The 21,194-nt window shown below is 43.1% G+C and overlaps 1 protein-coding gene across 2 annotated transcripts in view; it reads left to right on the top strand.

Annotated features, from left to right (window-relative positions):
- LOC138854858 (neurotrimin-like) overlaps positions 1-2,252 on the top strand; it is a 306,853-nt gene extending 304,601 nt beyond the window's left edge. For both annotated transcript variants that reach the window (XM_070100218.1, XM_070100217.1), the window contains exon 8: positions 173-2,252. In XM_070100218.1, coding sequence (XP_069956319.1) covers positions 173-522 — 350 coding nt within the window. In that variant the 3' untranslated portion in view covers positions 523-2,252. The remainder of the gene's footprint in view (positions 1-172) is intronic.
- Positions 2,253-21,194: the final 18,942 nt, after the last annotated feature.

Below are 21,194 nucleotides of genomic sequence, written 5' to 3'. Positions count from 1 at the left end.
AATTACTTAAGCTATGGGAGCCAGAGACTGTGAGACAAGCAAGTTTGATACAAGAAAATAGGAGTAGCCCCATTACTTTGTATTTATATATACCAAATTACACACTAACCATTCGTTAGTATCAAGGAGATGACTGGCACTGTCTAAACTTTTTCTTTTTGTATCTCGGCAGAGCTCGACTCCGCCTCTCCCGGCTACACCTTGGAGGAAAATGCTTTCATTCGTGGCGGTGTGAGCGGTTCCTTAGCTGGCGGTGGGCATCTTGAAGACCATGGTACTGGCACCAATGGCAGGAGCAGCATGGGTGCCACTGCCTCCAGTGGGGTTATTACCTATGGTAACATCTGGGCATTCTGGGGCAGCTTTATTCTGCCCCTTGCGACCACGAGCGGGCACTTGACTCGCCTGTGTGCTTTCCTTGGTCTCCTGCTGTTGCTATATGTAGGTATATCCCTAGGGATACCATCCAACATTCCTGGGATTGAAGGATATACTGTCACTCAAAGTAAGGTCTTCACTTGACGGCTGTCTTCCCGCTGACACTCAACGGGAACACTACTTGCCACGATAACAGTCCATACGTTTATGGGACGCGATTACCATCCCACGTGTACAAAAGACCTGCGAGTGTACACAAAACTGTGTGCACATCAAACCACCATACGATCCTCAAGCTATCACGTGTCTACAAGCAAGAGTAGACATAAACTATATCATCACGGTGTCCACTAGATATTCGTTTGATGTCCACTGGATATTCGTTTGATGTCCACTGGATATTCGTTTGATGTCCACTGGATATTCATTTGGTGATGTCCACTGGATATTAATTTGATGTCCACTGGATATTCATTTGGTGATGTCCACTGGATATTCATTTGGTGATGTCCATTGGATATTCGTTTGGTGATGTTCACTGGATATTCGTTTGGTGATTTCCACTGGATATTCATTCGTTGGAATCAGATCGATCAACAAGCGAGGCTGTGTCAGTCTCCAGAACAACCACTCCAGTCACCACTCAGCCTCTTCCGCTTCTTACTATGACAATAAGTGCTAATCAAAAGAAGTAGTGAGAATGACACTATATTTGCGAGAAAACCTTTATTGCAACGTTTCATAAAGGACTTATCAAATATACCTTTGTAAACATTAGAACATCGAAATACTGGTTTCTCTGCAAAGTTAGCGCCTTTCTCAATATCTGTCGGCTTACTGCATCGTCAATCAAATGAAGAGAACTTGTATTAATAAACGTAACTTTTAACTTCAGTGATAACTAAAGAAGTTATCTGCTTTAGCCATGAATCATAATGTATAAAGTTAGGTATCCAGAATATTTCGTAATATAAACAATTACGTTTCCAGAATGCTTCGCATTATGTAAAAAGTCAAATATCCAGAAAACTATTTATTATTTTTTAAAATTTTGGAACTCGAGAACTTTAACGATGATTATAAAGTGTTGCTGCGATAGGTCTCAGATAATAGTGTAAAAATAACATTAGAAAGCTGTGAATTATAACGTAAACAATTAGTGTTCTGAATCAGCAACATGGGTTCCATCTTGTAAACAACGTGATGCTCACTGAGACTAGAATATATTGTATATCTGCAGCTTTGTGCATGGTATAAATATGGCTGGCTGAGTCAAGCTGTCTGAATGACGTATAAGTCTTAAAACTGTTGTGCAGTTATATTCTAGGCATAGTCAGTACCTCTCTTGGGTGTCCCCGCTACAATCAGGAGGCAAGATTTATTCCTGGGTGTTGGCCAAAGATTTACACCTGGGTGCTGGCCAAAGATTTACACCTGGGTGCTGGCCAAAGATTTACACCTGAGTGCTGGTGAAAGATTTACACCTGGGTGCTGGCCAAAGATTTACACATGGCTGCTGGCCAAAGATTTACACCTGGCTGCTGGCCAAAGATTTACACCTGGGTGCTGGCCAAAGATTTACACCTGGGTGCTGGCCAAAGATTTTCACCTGGGTGCTGGCCAAAGATTTACACCTGGGTGCTGGTCAAATATTTACACCTGGGTCTTGGTCAAAGATTTACACCTGGGTGCTGGTCAAAGATTTACACCTAGGTCTTGGTCAAAGATTTACACCTGGGTGCTGGTCAGATATTTACACCTGGGTGCTGGCCAAAGATCTACACCTGGGTGCTGGCCAAAGATTTACACCTGGGTGCTGGCCAAAGTTTTACACCTGGGTGCTGGTCAAAGATTTACACCTGGGTGCTGGTCAAATATTTACACCTGGGTGCTGGCCAAAGATTTACACCTGGGTGCTGGTCAAAGTTTTACACCTGGGTGCTGGTCAAAGATTTACACCTGGGTGCTGGTCAAATATTTACACCTGGGTGCTGGCCAAAGATTTACACCTGGGTGCTGGCCAAAGTTTTACACCTGGGTGCTGGTCAAAGATTTACACCTGGGTGCTGGCCAAAGTTTTACACCTGGGTGCTGGTCAAATATTTACACCTGGGTGCTGGCCAAAGATTTACACCTGGGTGCTGGCCAAAGATTTTCACCTGGGTGCTGGCCAAAGTTTTACACCTGGGTGCTGGTCAAATATTTACACCTGGGTCTTGGTCAAAGATTTTCACCTGGGTGCTGGCCAAAGATTTTCACCTGGGTGCTGGCCAAAGATTTACACCTGGGTGCTGGCCATAGATTTACACCAGGGTGCTGGCCAAAGATTTACACCTGGCTGCTGGACAAAGATTTACACCAGGGTGCTGGCCAAAGATTTACACCTGGGTGCTGGCCAAAGATTTACACCTGGGTGCTGGCCAATGATTTACACCTGGGTGCTGGTCAAATATTTACACCTGGGTCTTGGTCAAAGATTTTCACCTGGGTGCTGGCCAAAGATTTACACCTGGGTGCTGGCCAAAGATTTACACCTGGCTGCTGGCCAAAAATTTACACCTGGGTGCTGGCCAAAGATTTACACCTGGCTGCTGGCCAAAGATTTACACCTGGCTGCTGGCCAAAGATTTACACCTGAGTGCTGGTCAAAGATTTACACCCGGGTGCTGGCCAAATATTTACACCTGGCTGCTGGCCAAAGATTTACACCTGGCTGCTGGCCAAAGATTTACACCTGGGTGCTGGCCAAAGATTTACACCTGGCTGCTGGCCAAAGATTTACACCTGGGTGCTGGCCAAAGATTTACACCTGGGTGCTGGCCAAAGATTTACACCTGGGTCTTGGTCAAAGATTTACACCTGGGTGCTGGCCAAAGATTTACACCTGGGTGCTGGCCAAAGATTTACACCTGGGTGCTGGCCAAAGATTTACACCTGGGTGCTGGCCAAAGATTTACACCTGGGTGCTGGCCAAAGATTTACACCTGGGTGCTGGCCAAAGATTTACACCTGGGTGCTGGCCAAAGATTTACACCTGGGTGCTGGCCAAAGATTTACACCTGGCTGCTGGCCAAAGATTTACACCTGGCTGCTGGCCAAAGATTTACACCTGGCTGCTGGCCAAAGATTTACACCTGGCTGCTGGCCAAAGATTTACACCTGGGTGCTGGCCAAAGATTTACACCTGGGTGCTGGCAAAACAACGGACTCTGACTGCTGTGGTTTTGGAAGAGGCTCCAGAAGATGGTTCAAGAAAAATTGCTAATATTAAGAGAATTTTGAGAACTTTCTACCATAAGAATGTGGTTGCGAGGATTCTGCCTATAACGAATGAATAAATAACAAATGTTTGCACAGCAGTGTTTGTCCATGGGTGGAAAAGTAAAATTCTTATATTCACTTCAGGCTTTTCAAAGGGGGCGCCTTAATGGTGGTAGAAAAGTCTTTGGTTCAAGGAAATGGAACTGCTCTTTCCTTTCTCGGATCACACCTAATTACCTGATATTTTTCAGGCGCTGCATAGCCCCTACCGTTTTAATATTTTTAAGAATACAGTTTGGTAGGGTACGTATAAGAAGAAAATTAAAAGTGTATAAAGGAAAGAGTAAGGTGGTGAGGATAAAAAAATTAGGTAACGAAAGATTGGATTTTAGATTGAAGAGAGAGAGTATGGAGGAGGTGAATGTATTCAGATATTTAGGAGTGGACGTCTCAGCATATGGGTTTTTGAAAGATGAGGCGAATCACAGTACTGACGAGGGGAAAAAGGTAAGTGGTGCACTTCGGAGTCTGTGGAGACAAAGAACTTTGTCCGTGGAAGCATGAGAGCATAGTTATACCAACGCTGTTATATGTGTGCGAAACATGGGTGGTGAATGTTGCAACACGGAGAAGGCTGGAGGCAGTGGAGATGTCATGTCCGAGGGCAATGTGTGGTGTGAATATGATGCAGAGAATTTGTAGTTTGGAAATTAGGAGGAGGTGCGGGATTACCAAAACTATCATTCAGAGGGCTTAGGGGGAGTTGTTGAGGTGGTTCGGACATGTAAAGAGGAAAGGAACAAAATAGAATAACGTCAAGAGTGCATAAATCTGTAGTGGAGGAAAGGCGGGTTAGAGGTCGCCATAGGAAGGGTTGGAGGGAGGGGATAAGGGAGGTTTAGTGTACAAGGGGCTTGGACTTCCAGCAAGCATGCGTGAGCGTGTGTGATAGGAGCGAGTGGAGGCAAATAGTTTTTAGGATTTGACGTCCTGTTGGAGTGTAAGCAAGGTAACATTTATGAAGGGGTACAGGGAAACCGGCAGGCCGGACTTGAGTCCTGGAGATGGGAAGTACAGTGTCTGCACTCTGAAGGAGGGGTGTCAATGTTGCAGTTTTATAACTGTAGTGTAAGCACGCCTCTGGCAAGGCAGTAATGGAGTGAATGATGGTGAAAGTTTTTCTTTTCCGGGCCACCCTGCCTTGGTGGGAGACGGCCGATGTGTTAATAAAAAAATAATAGTTTATTCTTCAGCGAGAGATTTTAGCAAATATAACCCTGACAATCCATGAGTAAAGTATTTTAAGAATTCTTTCCTACTCTGTATATAGTCAACTATTATGTTGTATAAATACTCAGGAGTTAGACAACTATTGTGGGTCGCATTTTGTAAAAGGACCTAAGGTTGACAAGAGAAATAAGCCAAACTTCTTGCTTGGGTGGGTTATTAACCCACCGAGGTTAATAATTAGAATAAAATTATCTTCACTAAACACTGCATATTTCAAATGGATATAAACAATATACCTGACAACTTCACATGTGGAGCTATGAAGTAGATGCACTGGTCATTTAGGGTGAAATGTCGCCTGGTGTCTAGCTAAAACGTTTTGCCCGGCAGCCTGGGGTCTTAAATGTATATTTCTTTGTCTATTTTTCATATCTGGAAAACCAGTTTAAAATATTGCCTTAGTATATTTCTGTTTGTATAGAGCGTTTTGAGATATTTTGAGAAGTAAATTTTCCCATAAATGCAGCAAATTTTCCAATAAAAAAATAAACGTATACATCTAAGCAACAAATTGTTTCTAGGTTGAATAAACTGCATTATTTTGTCAGCCTCCAATGTCCTGGTGAACCGAAGTGGTGGCACTTGTTAACCCCCGCCCTTTTTTCTTACACAACTGTCAGAATACTCTGGTTCGCAGTCAAATGACGGAAGAACCTCTGGTTCTCGTTCTGCCATAGCTAAAAGAAATAATCTTTTCTTCTAGGTCTTTACTAGGGGCATGGACATCCAACAGGCTTGTGTGAACGTATTTGGAGTGGAGGCAACTGGTCTTTATTATTTGACGTGCTGTTGGAGTGAGAGGAAGGTAACGTTTATGAAGGTATTAAAAGGAAACTGGTCAGACTGACAAGAGTCCTGGAGTGAGAGGAAGGTAACGTTTATGAAGGTATTAAAAGGAAACTGGTCAGACTGACAAGAGTCCTGGAGGTGGTAAGTGCAGTGTCTCCATACTGAAGGAGGGATGGGGATGTGGTTAAGGTCATCTGAACTGTGATGTCGGCGCCCTTCTGGAAAGACAGTATTAAATGAGTAACAGTGAAGGTATTTTTTCTTTGTTAGGTCACCCTATCTCAGAGGGAGACGGCTTAAAAATGAAGTTAACTCTAATAGCTAAAAACTGACATAAACTGAACTGACTTGTGATCTAGTGGCTATTACGTCATCTTCGTCATTCCATGTTGATCATGTTTGGTCACAACAACATTTGAATTATGCATGGCAAGAACCAAACATTGTGCATGCTAATTTGCCAAGAATACTTTTGCATCTAGAATTTTGAACCTCTTCAAGGGGGGCTCCTTGGCGTGGTGAAGAGGCTCTTGGTCTGAGGAATTAGATCTCTGTCTCCTTCCTCAGACCAAACCTAATTACCCCCCAATCCCCCCTTCCCTATCCCATCCTCCCCTTTTTCCTTTCCTCCTCCTCCTCCCCACCCCTCCATTTTGCCCTTCCTTTTTTGGCCTTTGGGATTTTTCCCACAGGCACGCTAGTTCCTAGGTAGGGGAAAGGGTACCGGGGTCCATCCCATTCCTTTGAGGTTCTTGGCGGTGGCGTAGTTTGCCATGGGATCTGGATCGCCTGGGGATGTCCCGATCCCTCTCCAGTATCCCGGAGGGTGGCTTTGGGTGTCTTTTGGGTGATGGGTGTATCTCTGGAAGCCACCTCTCGGATTCCGGGGGTGGTGGCCGAAGGAGGTATGCTTTGTGGTGGATATCCGGCCGCCCTCTCTTTTGTCCACCGAGGTAGCTCAGCGATGTGAGGTTGCTATCCCGGATTGCTGGTTTACTGGCATGAAGGGTAGGGTATGGCATGGGTTCCAAGCTGCATCTGCGCTTCTTGCAGTGCTGAGGTCTTCTTGGGCGTAGAGGGAGATTTCTGGAACTTTCATTCCTCCTAGGAACTATCCATCCCCAGTCCCCCCTTTTTTATTTTTTTTTATTTTTATTTTCTTTTCTTTCTTTTTTTTCTTAAAAACAAAAAGAAAGAAGTAACCTAACCATGGAGTCCCCAATCCATGACTCCACTACCCCCGGGCCCCTTATTGTTACCGCACCCCGTTCTGACCTCGCCTCGTCTTTTTTCCACTCTATGGTGCGGCAATTTTTGATTCGCCAGCCCCATCGGACCAACTCTGGTCCCACTTCTAAACGCCAATGACAAGCTCCTGATGACGTTACTTCTTTACCTTCCCATTCTACTCGGAAAAGACCAACACGTCACGCACTCCCTCTCCACACTCAGTTTCGGACCACACAATGGACTAAATTCTTTACTTTAAGACCGACTTCTTCTACTGCCTGTCTCTCCGACCATAGTATTGGCAAAGTGCTCCTACGCCATGTTGGTAGAGATATTTCCTTTCATGCTCTTAAGAGTGGTACACGTATCATCACAGTCCAGAATGCTACCCAAGCTCATGATCTTTCTCTTCTTTCACATATCGATACTATTCTTATCACTATCGAAAAACATCATTCGCTCAATTCTTGTAGTGGTACTGTCATTCTGCCCCATACCACAGTCCAACAGAATTTCCAGACATGTGGCAATGACATTCTCGAACAGCTGGAACTCCAAGATCTCCCAATTCTCAAGGTAGACGCTTATGTTCTTCCTGCCCGTGGGCGGAGACGATACCCTTGCAATGTGGCTTGTTTAACTTTTGACAGCCGTGAACTTCCATCCTCTGTTTATGTAGCAGGACATCGGTTACAAGATCGAAAGGTGATCCCTACACTGTAACAGTGTAGAAATTGCTGACGATTTGGCCACCCAGCAAAATATTGCAGATCTATAGCTGAATGCCCAGTCTGTGGTGCCGATGACCAATCTAATACGTCTTGCAGTCGACCTCCCTCTTGCCTTAATTGTCAAGAGGCTCACCCTTCGTACTCTCGCCGTTGCAAGGTCTACTTGAATGAGCGGAAAATTTGTTGCCTCAAAGAGGCAGAAGGTCTCCCTTATGCTATGGCGGTTTTTCATCTCCACCTCCAAGGGAGACTACCCCGTGTTTCTTATTCTTGTGTTTCAAAATGTCCCCCCACTTCTGGGGTCCCATTTTCTGCAGCCTCCTCTGCGGTTGCCAGTCCCATAGTCACTCCTGGATCTAATTCTTTTGCTGTCCTGGGCTCAGACGTCCCTACTTCAACACCTCAGTCTGTTCTCACTTCTTCGTGTTCTCCCTCACAAACCCCAGTATCGACAAAACCTCATACGACACCTTCTCCCAATCGTCCCTCTATTTCTCAGAAGTCCACAAAATCTCCTTTAACCCCTCCTTCCCTTCATCCACCTCCACACTTTACCTTCCCGGTCTCTGTACCTGGGTCTTCCCCTTTCACTGGCTCTGTTACAAGTGTGGAGGTTCATCCTCCTCCTTGTACTGTGCCTTCTTCCCCTGTCCTCTCCTAAGTTTCTGCCTCTTCTGCCACCTCCCAGGTTTCTGCCTCTTCTGTCCCCTCCCACACTTCTCCAGTTCCCTCCACCCTTTCGCCCCGTCCCCACCTTGATGCAGTCCATTACAGTTCTGATCTTTACTCAAACTCCTCCTCCTTCCATCTCCAATATTGTCTTCCATACGACGTCTCTGAACTCTGAAACACTTGAAGCAGTCTCTGAATATATTGCAGAGACCAAACTATCAATGGACACTGATCCACCCTCTGTTCCTTCTCTTTCCTCTTCTCCATCTGTGCAACTCCTTCCTTCACAGAGCACCGTTCCTTTGCTGCTTAAACGTTTTCCGCTGCCACCACGTGGACTTTTCTAACCCCTCTAATCCGTAAGTACCCTTACCTGCAGATTTCTAGTATCTTTATCGTTGCCAATCATGGCCTTTTTACATTGGAATTTGCGCGGCCTCAGGGGTAATTGGGGTGAGCTTTAGACGTTGCTCTCCCAATTTTTCCCTGTTGGTGCTTGCTTACAAGAACCAAAATTACACTCTGCTGTTATCTATCCCATCTCAGGCTATAATTTATTGTATTCTTCGGATCCTTTTCCTGATGGGACCTTTAACAAAAGTGCCCTTCTTCTATGCACTGATATTCCATACCATCAGCTATTTGTTCGTACTTCGCTGCATTACACAGCAGCCCATATCCACCTGCATAAGTGGTATACACTCTGTTCTTTATATCTCTCTCCTTCTCGAGCATTATCTATTCTGGATGTTGCCTTTCTTGTTTCGTCATTACCGCCACCACTTCTGTTACTTGGCGATTTTAATGCCCATCATTTTCTCTGGGGGGGTCTCACTGTGATTCCCGTGGCATTCAGTTAGAGGCTTTTCTTGCTTCCCACCCCCTCCATGCTTTAAATACAGGTACTCGCACCCATTTTGATCCACATACTCATACTCTCTCTTGCATCGATCTCTCAGTCTGCTCTTCCTCCGCTGCACTAGACTTCACCTGGTCATTTCCCCTGGATTTACATGACAGCGATCATTTTCCAATCATTCTTACTTCCCCTTCATATTCACCACCTCTTCGTATCCCACGCTGGCAATTTGATCAGGCAAATTGGGACCTTTACTCACAACTAGCTGTTTTTAGTGAGGTTCCTTCTTTGCCCTCCATTGATGAGCTTTTACACCTCTTCTCGTCCTCAGTTTTAACCGCAGCTTCTCATTCTATACCCCAAACCTCGGGCAGGCATTCTCAGAAATGTGTGCCTTGGTATTCTCCTGCTTGTGCTCGTGCAGTACTTTTGAAACGTGCTGCGTGGGGCAGGTACCGGTATAATAGAACCACTGAGAGACTTCTTGATTTTAAGCACAAGCGTGCGATCGCTCGCCGTGTCCTGTGACGCTAAACGCGCTTGCTGGCGAGGTTATGTCTACACCATAACCTCTGCTTCCTCTATGAGTGCAGTCTGGAAAAAAGTACGGAAACTGAGTGGTAAATATTCTCCTGACCCGGCTCCTGTTCTGCGGGTTGCCGGTGTTGATATAGCAAACCCTCTAGATGTTGCCATTGAAACTGGCAATCGACTGGTCTGTATTTCACTGGGGCTCCATCTCTGCCCTTCGTTTCTTTCCTCAAAGTCTGCCAGAGAGTTATCACCCTTGGACTTTTCTTATCTCAGAGAAGAACAGTATAATGTGCCTTTTATACTTCAGGAACTGGAGGCAACACTCTCAGCTTGCCGATCATCGACAGCTGAGCCCGACGACATTCATATTCGTATGTTACAGCATTTACATCAGTCAGCCCTTGCAGTCCTCTTACGCCTTTTCAGTCTTATTTGGTCACAAAGAGTTCTTCCACAGCTGTGGAAATCCGCCATTGTTCTCTCTTTCCGCAAACCGGGTACTGCGGGACATGAAACCTCCCACTATCGTCCCTTCACTCTTACCAGTGCAGTTTGCAAAGTGATGGAACGTCTGATAAATAGACGTTTAATGTGGTATTTATAGACACACAACAGTCTCTCCACTCGTCAATATGGCTTTCGTAAGGGGCGTTCTACCATAGACCCCTTACTATGCTTGGATAACTATGTTCGTAATGCCTTTGCGAATAACCACTCAGTTATTGCCATAATTTTTGACCTTGAGAAGGCATATGATACAACTTGGAGGTATAATATTTTGGCCCAAGCCCACTCCTTAGGCCTCCGAGGCAATCTACCATCTTTCCTTAAGAACTTTTTAACTGACAGACATTTCCGTGTTCGAGTCAATAGTGTGCTCTCCCCAGACTTTGTCCAAGCTGAATGTGTCCCTCAGGGATGTGTTCTGAGCACAACACTTTTTCTCCTTGCTATAAATGATTTGGCCTCTGTTCTTCCATCCAATATTTGGTCATCACTCTATGTAGATGACTTCGCTATTGCTTGTGCAGGCGCTGACTGTCACTTCATTAGAGTTTCTCTCCAGCATGCGGTCGATGTGTTTCCAATTGGGCCACCACGCATGGGTTTAAATTTTCCAGAACCAAAACTCACGAAATTACTTTCACTAGACGCTGTCATCTCCGATCATCCTTTGCACCTCTATGGCTCTCGTATCCCTGAACGTGATACAGTCAGGTTTCTAGGTCTTCTCTTTGACCGTAGGTTATCCTGGAACCCCCACATTATATCTCTAAAGGCAACTTGTCACAGCCAGCTGAACCTTCTTAAAACCCTTGCTCATCTTTCATGGGAAGCTGATCGTCGAACTCTCCTTCGCCTACATTCAGCCCTCATTTTATCAAAACTCGATTATGGTGACCAGATCTATTCAGCGGCCTCTCCTGCTACTCTCTCTAGCCTTAACCCCATCCATCACCAAGGATTACATTGATGCCTGGGTACTTTTCGCTCTTCCCCTGTTGAGAGCCTCTATGGAGAAGCGAATGTTCCATCCTTGTCTGATCGCGGTGATGCCCATTGCCTTCGCTACTATGTGCGCTCACGATCTCCGCAATCCTTCTATTTATAGAATGGTCACTGATATTAGTAGACATTCTTTATTAGTTTGCCGCCCCTGTTTGCTCCATCCCTTCGCTCTTGTCTTCCCTTCAGTTACCTCCTTTATTCGTTCATGTAGCATCTCACTTTTCCCTAACCCCCCTGGGAAGTTCCAGTTGTTCGGGTCTATTCTTTCTCACTCCCTTGCACGAAAGCCCAACTGCCTACGATGGCTTCTCACTCTCTTTTTCTTGACCACTTACACTCTCATTCTTATGCCATCGCCGTGTACACAGATGGCTCTAAATCTTCTAATGGCGTCGGATTCGTAGAAGTGTTCCCGGACAGATTCGTACCAGGGCATTTTTACTGCTGAATTGTATGCCATTCTTGCAGCACTTACTCGTATCGCATCTATGCCTGCGTCATCATTTGTGGCTGTCTCAGACTCCCTTAGTGCTCTACAGGCTATACGATAATTTGATACACCTCACCCCCTAGTTCTCCATATCCAACTTTGGCTATGCCATATCTCTGCCAAGCAAAAAGATATTGTTTTGTGTTGGGTCCCTGGTCATGTTGACGTACAGGGCAATGAACAAGCAGACACTACTGCGCGGTCAGCAGTACATGACCTACCAATTTCATATAGAGGTGTTCCATTTCCGGACTATTTTGCTGTAATTGTAATTGTCAGGTTCCATTATCGGTCAGCCACATTCTGTTAGACTGTCCACTTTATCAACGAGCACGCAGAATTTACCTCCAACGTTGTCTTCGCTCTGCTGCTCTTTCTTCACCTTCCCTTCTCGCAGATGGACCCACCTTTCATCCGGACTCTCTCATTGACTTTTTGACAACAACTGACTTATTCCACAAACTCTGATGATACCTTCAGCCCTTTCTACCTCAATCTCTTACTACCCTCTACCCCTGCACTATCCCCTGCCCCGCTGTTTTCTGTAACCTACTAATTATCCCTTCCCCCTTCTGCAACCCGGTACCCTCGCTTCCTTCCCTACCCTGCAGCACTGTATAGCCCTTGTGGCTTAGCGCTTCTTTTTTATTATAATAAGAATAATAATAATAGAATTTTGAAGGGTTTTTTGACTTTGTGGCATCATGCACCTAAGAAATTGTAGAATCCCGCTGGTGTATCGGGGACATTTGCTGGTAATATTACCAGCTACGATGACTTTTATCTTTTCTTTTTTTTCGTTTATCCAAGTTTCGTGGTTGTCAGTTGTGGCCAATTAAAATTTCAAATTAAAACATTTGACATTTCAATAGATTGTCTCTCTAGTGGGTGTCAGCGTGACAAGATTATGAATAATTGTTTATCATCACTCCGAGGCCTTGCAGTCCACACATTAATCCTGGACTGTGGCATGGATTTGTCCAGTGCTTTTTATAGCAGGTAACTATGAATTTTGTTGCCTGTTCCATTGCATCAGACAAATAGTCCTCACCATTACCTACAATATCTTTAAAGGCACGTCAGTTCTCCTGTCTTATAATACATCATTTTTTCCATTATAATCTACCTTGTCCATAATTCCTATCGTATTTGTTTTGCCTTCGTAAGGTGAAGTCCAGGATCTTTCGTTAATTCAAAGTATAACTTAACAAATCCAACGCATTTGCCCTCAAAAATTTGTTAAGGAAAGATCCTAGACTTCACCTTACGAAAGAAGACAAAGCAAATGCGACAGTAATTATGGGGAAAAATAAACATATTAGGAGACAGGGAAACTCACTCACCTATTAAGCATACTACTATCAATTTTGTTCAATGTTGAAGTAGGTCGTGCCCAAGAATTAGGCAAGCGAAGAATTCCCAAGTATTAAGATCCCAACTTAGCCCTTGTGGCTTAGCGCTTCTTTTTGATTATAATAATAATTAAGATCCCAAGAAGTTGCAGTGTCTGACAGGTTTGTAGATGAATGGTTCAGAGAACCGACATGTTGAACCGGTTCTCTGAACCATTCATCTACAAACCTGTCAGACACTGCAACTTCTTGGGATCTTAATACTTGGGAATTCTTCGCTTGCCTAATTCTTGGGCACGACCTACTTCAACATTGAACAAATGTTACACGACCTATGACTGCTGCACCTCTCCTGCCAACGGTTTATAAGCTCCTTCTCAGCACGTATGCCGTATTCTATTCAAGATTGATGGACTGACCACATCGACTCAAGGTTGAGGGACTGATTACCTCATTCTCCTACTGTTCTTCAATATTCTCCTTTGTATGGACTGATGAAGCCACTGTGTGGCGAAATTTTCCTTTTCGCACACCAAAGCACACTGCTACAGTATCATATCGAGTTGAAGCATAACACTGACATTGAAGGAAGCATACTTTTGCATTTCTCCACGGTGCATTTGATTTCAGCAACAGTTCTACCCTTAATAGGGGATTCCATCACCACTGACACATTACATCCTCCTTTGTACGTTTTCCAGAGCATTTATATCCATTCTGTAATACGGTGACCAGAACTGAGCAGCATAGTCTAAATGAGACCTAACCAAGGATATATAGAGTTGAAGAACAACCTGAGGACTTCTATTATTTATACTTCTAGATATGAAGCCAAGAATTCTGTTATCTTTATTGTGAACACTAATGCACTGTTGTCTTGGTTTTAGGTTACTGCTAACCAGAACTCATAAATCCTTTTCGCAATCAGTAGTATTAAGATCTACATTATTTAATTTATATGTGGCATGGTTATTTAACTGTCCAACATTTAGAACAGGGGCAGCCGCTGAGTAAACACCTCTACCTTTGTTGCTTATGATAAACAGTACACTGACAAGAATTAATACATTCTAAACAGCAAAATTCAAGAATGTTAGTTCACTTGAACGAGTCACAGTCCAAACATTGCTTGCGAAGTTCATCCAGATAAACAAAATATCACACAGAAATTTTCAAAACTTGCCTGCAAAAATTAAGCTAGAGCAGACGACGATCCAGAGGTAACTTTAATTTGCACACAAATTGCCAGTAGACAGAACTGCTTCCATGCATGATATTAAATGAAAAAGTTTACCAATAAAGCTGTACAGGAATGGAACGATGATGCCGGCTAAAATTCAAGCATTTTTGTATCCGACCTGTGCATCTGACCTGTGTATTTGACCTATGTATTTGACCTGTGTATTTCTGTGTATTTGACCTGTGTATTTGACCTGTGTATTTGACCTGTGTATTTGACCTGTGTATCTGCTACATAGCTCCACTGACCCACGATTTGTTACACTCCAATAATTTGAATCGCCTCACTTCTAGATACTTCTAACCTTTTTCTTCTCTCTGAGAAATATACAAAAGTGTAAGTGTATTTTGTATCTTCTGTATGAGTTAATGAAGCTCTACAGAGAGCAAAACGTTGTCCCCAATAAAAACTTGGCATATTGTGTCCGTCTATTCTTCACTCCTAATCATCATGATCATCATTCTGGAAGCTCACATCGATGACTAAATTCATCATCTGCTTTTTACAACACATGAAACTACATGTGCACATAACCAATGTTTACAGAAGTCTACCACCCATCCAGGTGGATAAGTATGACGTCACCTTGGATGGAGAAGCCGGCTTCCATGTGATTGGCTACACTCTGAATTACAAGTTCACCTGTCGAGCGAGCATGACAGTGTTGTGATGATGATTGACGAATAAAATATAACACACTCGGCACACCCCACAGTGTTTATATTGACATGGAGGGTATATACCTCAGTATATGTATATAAACTATGAGTTTAGTTTATTCACAATACGCCTATATTTGGGATTAAAAGGACTATTGCTTTTTGGTTACCACGAGCACAACGAGAAAACACCACGACATATACACAAGAAAACGTTTCGGTACTGGGACCTTGAACGCGTATTTTCATAAACCAATTTGTCTGTGTTAATTACCGAGATTTATACCTTGCAATCAGCCTGCAGTACCCGGCTGTGCTTTGTACCGTCTTATTGGGTGTAAAATGGTGATCAAAGAGATATATGTATAATGTATAAACAAATAAAACGTTTTGATGTAACACACGTCCCCACTTTCTCAGTGCTACAGTTATAGCGTCTAGTAAACGGATAGATAAACCGACAAGTGGATAAATAAGTTACTTGTACAATATTTGTGTATAGTCTGAAATGTTTCCAGAATAAGGATACCCAAATGTTGTACAAGTCTCTCATTTATCAGCTTGTATGTACTCTAAACTATTGATCATAACCAATTGTATCACAAGTGTCTCAGTAGTTACAGCTCGTTAGCAGCTAGCAGCAGATTCTTGGCATTTAGTGTTACCAGGCCGGTCGGGGGAGTGCTTCAGCGCTCACAGTGTGTGATAGTGTTCGTGAACATTAATGTAAATATATAACAAGGTAACCAAAGTCAGAAAATCATGGAGAGGTTCAACATTCTCTAGTGACTTTCGAAAGTGATTGTGTGTGTATAAACCCACAGACTCCGAGGTGAGTAATGACAGTGGTGGTGTGTAAATACAATTATCGGACGTCAAAACTGTGTTCAGAAAATAAGGGAATATGTGTGAATATCTCTCAGAATGAAGGTTTTAGTGCAGCGATTAGTCGACAACTGACAAGTAAGTAAAAAACAAACAATTATATGAACTTCTGGTCAGTTACCTTGGTTTTTAATATCTTATTATCAGCTGAATTTGAAAAGCAAGACTCGCACCATAACTTGCGAACCAGGAAATAGGCAACAGAACTCAAAATAGTTGGTACTCGGAAACTTTGATAACATAATAATTGTTACTTGTTAGGTTAAACCCCTACAACTACGTGAGTGTACTAAACAGGTGTACAAAAAAATCTACGACTATACTAGCACACAATAGTTGGGAAGAATCAAAATAGATTTATTTAAGCCATAAGCAGGTTCATGAGACCTAAGCCATTTACAGTACGAGTCTGAAAACACACACACACACACATACACACACACACACACACACACACACACACACACACACACACGTACGTACGTGCGGCACAGACATATGCACATACACATATAAATAAGAACATAAACGAGAAACACTATAGCTGGCCTGTTGGCCCATAATAGGCAGGTCCTTCACAATCCATCCCACTAACAGAATATTTACCTAACTCATTTGTCACAATTGTTCAGTGTAACACCACCTACGACTGCTGCACCTCTTCTGCCTACGGTTTATAAGCTCCTTCACCGACCACATCGACTCAAGGTTGAGGGACTGATTACCTCATTCTCCTCCTGTTCTTCAAGATTCTCCATTGTATGGACTGATGAAGCCACTGTGTGGCGAAACGTTTCCTCAATAAAGATACCCAAGAGTTGCACATGTGTCTAATTTATCAGACATTGCTGTCTTGGTTTAAGGTTGCTGCTTATCATAACCCCCCAAGTTCTTTTTCGCATTCTGTAGAGTTAAGTTCTACATTATTTAGCTGCTAAGTGCTTGAGTTATAGTATTATAAACAGCCATAATACCATAAATAATAATAAATCTTATCTTTCATTTATTTTTTATGAATTATGACCTGTATTCAACATGTAAAGTAACTTTTGATGCAAATTTTAACGGTGCCATGTCTATATTATTCTAACCTTTCTCTTTTTACTAACTAGAGACAAAAAATTACTAAGATCACTAAGATCACTTGTTACTAAGATCACTTAGCAATTAAATAACTTATGAGTTGTTAGCTAGCCAGTTGAAAATAATATTTCTCTAGCAACTAGAGTCTAGCTGCTAGTTGACGAGAATACCCTCGTCTGAATTTCGGTAACTTGAAGCAGAGGGAAATTGAAACTAATCATTTCATTTATCATCATTCAGTCGTATAAGAGAAACCACATATCAGTGGTTAAGTAAAATTTGCTAAGAAACTGGACAAGTCACTAGTGGCGTTCCACAAGGATCAGTTTTAGGCCCTCTCTTGTTCATAATTTACATTAATGACCTTGATGAAGGGATTACTAGTGACATGAGTAAGTTTGCTGATGATACAAAGATAGGCCGTATAATTCACTCTGAGGAGGATATCAATGAACTCCAGGACGATTTGAACAAATTAATGTCTTGGTCTGAGAAATGGCAGATGAAGTTTAATGTGGATAAGTGTAAGGTACTTGCCCTTGGTAATGAAAATAACCCTCGAAGCTATAATCTAGGTGAAGTAGAGCTTGGTCATACAGAATGTGAAAAAGACTTGGGAGTCATGGTAAGCAGAAATCTAAAGCCAAGACAGCAGTGCCTCTGTGTGCGCAACAAGGCCAACAGATTTCTTGGATTTATCTCAAGAAGTATAAGTAACAGAAGTCCAAAAGTTATTTTACAGCTCTATACATCACTAGTGAGGCCTCATTTAGATTATGCTGCTCAGTTTTGTGATGAATGGTTTGAAAAACCGACAAGTTGAAGATTGAGACACTTATGCAGCATATGGGAATCTTTATTCAGGAAACGTTTCGCCACACAGTGGCTTCATCAGTCCAATACAAAGAGGAAGGCGTAAGGAGAGGAGGAGAATGAGGTAATGAGTCCCTCAACCTGGAGTCGATGTGTTCAGTCCATCAATCTTGTAGAATGAAGCCACTGTGTGGCGAAACGTTTCCTGAATAAAGATTCCCATATGCTGCATAAGTGTCTCAATGCTCAGTTTTGGTCCCCTTACTACAGGATGGACATAGACTCATTAGAGAACATGCAGAGAAGAATGACTAAAATGATTTACTGTGTAAGGAACCTCCCGTATGAAGATAGACTTAAAGCCTTAAATCTCCACTCTCTGGAGAGGCGTAGAATGAGGGGAGATATCATTGAAGTGTATAAGTGGATGACGGGCATAAACAAGGGAGACATTAATAAAGTACTGAGGGTGTCGAACCAGGTAAGAACCAGGAATAATTGATTTAAGTTGGATAAATTTAGATTTAGAAAGGACATAGGTAAGTACTGGTTTTCTAACAGAGTTGTAGATGCGTGGAACAGTCTTCCCAGTGGGGTGATAGAGGTTGGGACCTTGGGTAGCTTTAAGAAGAGACTGGACAAATATATGAGTGGGAGGGGCTGGGTTTGATTGGTGTCAAGGGGTACGGGAGTTATTTCTTGAGTAGCTTTAGGTAGATGTCGTTTTGATAAGGACCTGCCTCGTATGGGCCAGTAGGCCTTCTGCAGTGTTCCTACATTCTTATGTTCTAAGTTTCATGACGCAGGTCTTAGTCATACGATAACCCACCGCTAGAGTTTTTGGTCATCTGACCGAGGCCTTGTGCTGGCTTCCAGATCCATCCCTTTAAAAAATATGGTTATAATTCTAACCACATTTCATTGTTTATCATTAGCAAATCCAACAATGTAAACAAACTCTTGGATGTTAAGACACTGAGAGTGTGCTCCACCAGCTGATGTAGACAAAACTAAGAGATAACTTTGACAGAGAAGCTAATGTCGCCCTGAGTCATTATGTGCTGTAATGTGATGAGAAATCATGAATTCAGAAAAAAATCGGTTACAAATGTTCAAGAAATGTCAGTTTTATCCAGTAAAATATATTATCTAATCTGGAAAAAATATCCCGAATTTTCCAACTGTATATGTATCTTTTTTCTAAGCTCACCCACAACTTGCAAAAGTGTATTATATATATTTCATAATTCAATATAAACCTCGGTTATTTTTTTTTACTGCTTTCATATAAATAGTTGATTACAATTGATATCTCATCATTTACTTGCAACCAGTTCATTACAACTGTAACTTGCTCAGTTATCAAAATTTTCAGACCTTCGTAATATTTTCACTTCAGCCTACAGCAATGACACTCAATTTCTACATTTCAAGAAGGTAGATAAAAATATGCATCATTACCAAACTCTGATAAAAAATCCTACCAGCGCCAAATGTAATCACTCAGTACAGCTACTGCTAATGGCCACGAGCGTAGAGTAATATAAAAAATAATTTTTTTTTCTTCATGTGCTACTTACCTGTAGGTACTCTGAGTCCCGGTCCCAGGCCAGGCCTCCAGGCTCCTTCCCGGCTTGGTCGATCAGGCTTTTCGCCACTCACAATCCAGCATAGGCACCTCAGCCAGTCTGATCAGAAACTATCTTGAAGAGCACATTGAGTTCCCTTTTGACAACAGCCAGGGGTGTATTGGTAATTCTTCTTATACACCACGGGAGGATGTTGAAGATTTGTGGTCCCTATACATATACTGATTTCTTTGATTTCTTTCATAGTGTACTCATCGCGTCCCTGCTTTCCTTAAAATCTTGCATTGCCTGTCATGTCTTTTCCTTTCATGTCGAGTGATTTTGGTGTCCAGGCTTGAGGCCAATTTTTCCAGAATCTTGCAGGTGTAGATTATGATGTATTTTTCTTGGCTACGCTCTAAAGAGTCCACTTCGAAAGCCTTCAAGCGTTCCCAGTAATTTAGGTGATTTACCGAAGTTGTATGAGATAAGACGTTCCCCGTAAATTCTGTAGGTCTGCAGTCGAGAATCTCTTCAAAGTGGGCTCTTTGATGCGGCAAAGAGACTCTTGGTCTAAGGAATTAGACCTTTTGGACTTCGTCCTCAAACTGAATCTAATTACCCCCAATCCTCCCTTCCCTATCCCATCCTCCCTATTCTCCCTTTTTTTACCTTTCCTCCCCCCTCCCAACTCTCCCATTTTCCCGTCTGGATCGTAGCCTCTGGGGTTCTTCCCTCTGGGATTACGGTTTCAAGGTGTAGGGAAGTGTAGCAGGGTTCATCCCGATGCGTGAGGTTCCTCGGGTGTGGTGTACGTAGCTTGTCGTGGAATCTGGATTATCTGGAGGAGCCCTGCTCTCTTCCCGGTTTTCTGAGAAGTGGGTGGGGTTTCCTGCAGGTGACGGGTGTATCTCCAAAGGGTGCTTGTCGGTTCCGGGAGGTGACAACCAAAGGCGGTATGCTTAATGGCGGGTTTCCGACCACCCTCTTTGTTCGCCGAGGTGGCTAGGTAGATGTGAGGTTGCTATCCTGGAGCGCTTGTTTACTGGTGTGACGGGTAGGATATGGCACGGGTTCCACGATGCATCTGCACTGCTCGTGATCTCGAGGTCCTCTCGGATGAGAATGGAAACTTACGGCTCTTTCATTGCTTCTAGTGACTGTCTTTTCACTGTCCCTCTTTTTTTTCTTTCTTTTTTCCTTAAAAATAATAAGATGAAAAAAGCCTCATCATCATGGAGCCTTTGTTTCGTGATAACCCTCCTCCTCCCAGGCCCCTTTCTGTTATCACATCCTGTTCTGACCCGCTTCGTTATTGGACCATTCTTCAGACTCTTCTCGTACCCCTGTACCTTCTGCCGGTGATGTTTCGTCACCCGCTCCAGGTGCTGAGGCTCTGCCTGTTTCTTATAGTGCCTCTGACTCTTGCACACCTTTAACTACGCATCCTGCTTCCCTGAATATGGTGCGACGGTTTTCGGATCGCCCATCTATCTCAGGTCAGGCCGCCCGTAGTACTACGCCTAAATGTTACAGACCATTTACTGATGACGGTTCTTTGATGTCTACTCATCCTACCCAAAAACGACCTATGTGACACCCATTTCCTTTAAGCACCATGTTTACAAGTACACAGTGGACTAAATTCTTTTCCCTACAACCGACATCTCCAACTGATTTTCTTTCTGACCATGTATTGGTAAAGCTCTTTTAAGACAAGTTGGCCAGATTATATCATTTCACACTCTTCGAAGCAGTGCACACATCGTTACAGTTCAGAATGCAGAACAAGCTCATAATCTTTCCCATACTACTTCCATTGATAACATTCCAGTCACAGTTCACAAGCAT

This window comes from Cherax quadricarinatus, chromosome 72, assembly GCF_038502225.1.
Source record: "Cherax quadricarinatus isolate ZL_2023a chromosome 72, ASM3850222v1, whole genome shotgun sequence".
Classification (NCBI taxonomy): Eukaryota; Metazoa; Arthropoda; class Malacostraca; order Decapoda; family Parastacidae; genus Cherax; species Cherax quadricarinatus.
This window is presented reverse-complemented; position numbering and strand designations above follow the sequence as displayed.